This window comes from Sinocyclocheilus grahami, unplaced genomic scaffold (genome assembly GCF_001515645.1).
Source record: "Sinocyclocheilus grahami isolate Dianchi unplaced genomic scaffold, SAMN03320097.WGS_v1.1 scaffold980.1, whole genome shotgun sequence".
Taxonomy (NCBI): domain Eukaryota; kingdom Metazoa; phylum Chordata; class Actinopteri; order Cypriniformes; family Cyprinidae; genus Sinocyclocheilus; species Sinocyclocheilus grahami.
In genome coordinates, this window is record NW_015506159.1 from 496,587 (window position 1) to 498,733 (window position 2,147).

Sequence of the window (2,147 nt, forward strand, 5' to 3'; positions counted from 1 at the left end):
CCTCCGACGTGACGTCGAGAGTGACCGACTGAGAGGGAACTAAATGTTATGCTATAATCAACCCTTTCATCAAATAGTAAATCTCAGAAGGTGTACTAGTCAAAAACATACCAAAGGTTTGCAAAAGATACATTAAACATAACATGTATACAAGGGGTTAAAATTTATTTGTAAATTATGACCATTTTTGATGTATTTTTTTTTAGTATGATTAATATACGTGGAGCCCTTTGTAATAATAAACAAACAAATAAAAATAATAAAATAATAATTTAGTTCACGACCCCTTTAATAAACAAACATTCAGTGAACAGGGACTATGCCAGGTACATATGTAGCATTTCTAGACAAATCAATATGCCGTTGCCAGATTACATTGAGTCAATATTTCATTTTGTTTAATAAATAAACTTTAACTTTATCATTGCGGGGCTCTTAATTTCAGAGAATACTATCATTTACCTTAAAGTCTTTAAAATGGAGCCAGACTGCATGGAGCAGATTTAGAAGATGAAAACCTGAAAAAGAATTTCTAAGCTAATGATTTTTATTTTATTTTTTTGTAGGGGTGGAAATGCCTCAGTGTTGAAACATATTATGAATTAAAATCACTGAAGTTTATTATGAGTGTCATGTATCTCAGCTCTTGCACACAAATCCACAATCACAATCATCAACTCACATACTTGAATCTTTATGATCATGATTATGACTCTGATTGCTTATGTTTCACTCAGCCAAAATGATCAGAACTTCATGGACTTTAATTATAATTACGAAACAGACCAACTAGAAAGAAGGATTTACTTCTGAAAACTAGCAGGCTTACTGATGAAGCAGGTTAAGCAAGAATGCATGGGTTGAACACGTTCCTGGATTACCATCCTTGTTTATTAAAAGCATTTATCAAATAAATAATAAAAATAGCTCCCTTAAATTATTGCATGCTTTAATATATGAATGCATAATATTAGAAAGCAATATTTATTTACATATTTTTTTTCCCCAAACATTTTAATTCATGAAAAATGCCACACGGTTAAGTCTAAGCATACCTTGTTGGTTAAGCATCTTAAGCTTCCTTGTTGGGATACCTGCACATGACCTTTCAATGCAGAAGACTGACATCCAAAATTTAACGTGTGTTTGTATTTGGAAGGGTGTTGTCAAATTTATATAAAATCAATGATTTCATACATCAGTGAGACCTTATGCATATAACAATCTTTAAATCTTTCTCCATTTGTTGTGCAGTTTTAACATGGAGCCCAGCTATGACTTCCTCCATATCTATGAGGGTGAGGACTCCAACGGACCCCTGATCATCAGTCTGCAGGGCATCCAGGTTCCTGAGCGCATCGAAAGCAGTGGAAACAGCCTTTTTCTGGCCTTCCGCAGTGATGCCTCCCTGGGGATGTCTGGTTTTGCTATCGAATATAAAGGCAAGTTTCACCTTGCAGGTGTATGGTTTGTTCCCTTGAGGGCAGGGCTGGGAAAACGAGTGAAGCACAACCACTGGGTCGGTGTTCACTTTCAGATTATATTTAAGGGGCAAGTGTCATGAAAACATGTCCAGGTCACATGTTAAAACAAAACAAAACTTAGTGCTCCCCAGGTCAGATGTTTTGCATTGTGACGTTTAAACACATATTGTCCTTGAATTCACCTTGAATGTTTTTTTTTTTCATTATTAATCACACATTATATTAATGCACATGCAATTTGAGATAATCAGAATGATACAGTAAGGAGGAAATATGTTTAATTGCCATTAAAGTGCAAAAAAATCTTAGCGATCCTAAAAATAGGCAACTTTCTTTTTTTTTTTCTTTTTTGTTTGGAGTTAAATATGACCTAGAGATGTTCTCGATGGGTTTCACTTAAACTGCATAATTCTCTTGGCTATAAAAGCCAAGAACGTCAGATAGTTTTGACTGCTATGTCAGTTAAAGCTGATGGACCCTGCAGTAATTCGATTTGCTTTCCTCTTAGAGTAACAATGGATTTTTGTCTTTTATGTGGACTGTAAAGGCTGGTAAAATATCTGAATTATCTAAGAACTGTGTCTTGGATGGAATTAGTTTCAGCATGACAATAGCTAATGTTGAGCATTCCTTTTGTAACTTACTAATTCAAGTAAGAATTCA

At 34.5% G+C, this 2,147-nt stretch overlaps 1 protein-coding gene across 1 annotated transcript in view; it reads left to right on the forward strand.

The window, feature by feature from the left end:
• Positions 1-1,442, forward strand: part of LOC107565079 (CUB and sushi domain-containing protein 1-like) — a gene marked incomplete at its 3' end in the record, with an annotated part of 65,565 nt that extends 64,123 nt beyond the window's left edge. The window contains exon 20 of the mRNA XM_016250264.1: positions 1,255-1,442. Coding sequence (XP_016105750.1) covers positions 1,255-1,442 — 188 coding nt within the window. The remainder of the gene's footprint in view (positions 1-1,254) is intronic.
• Positions 1,443-2,147: the final 705 nt, after the last annotated feature.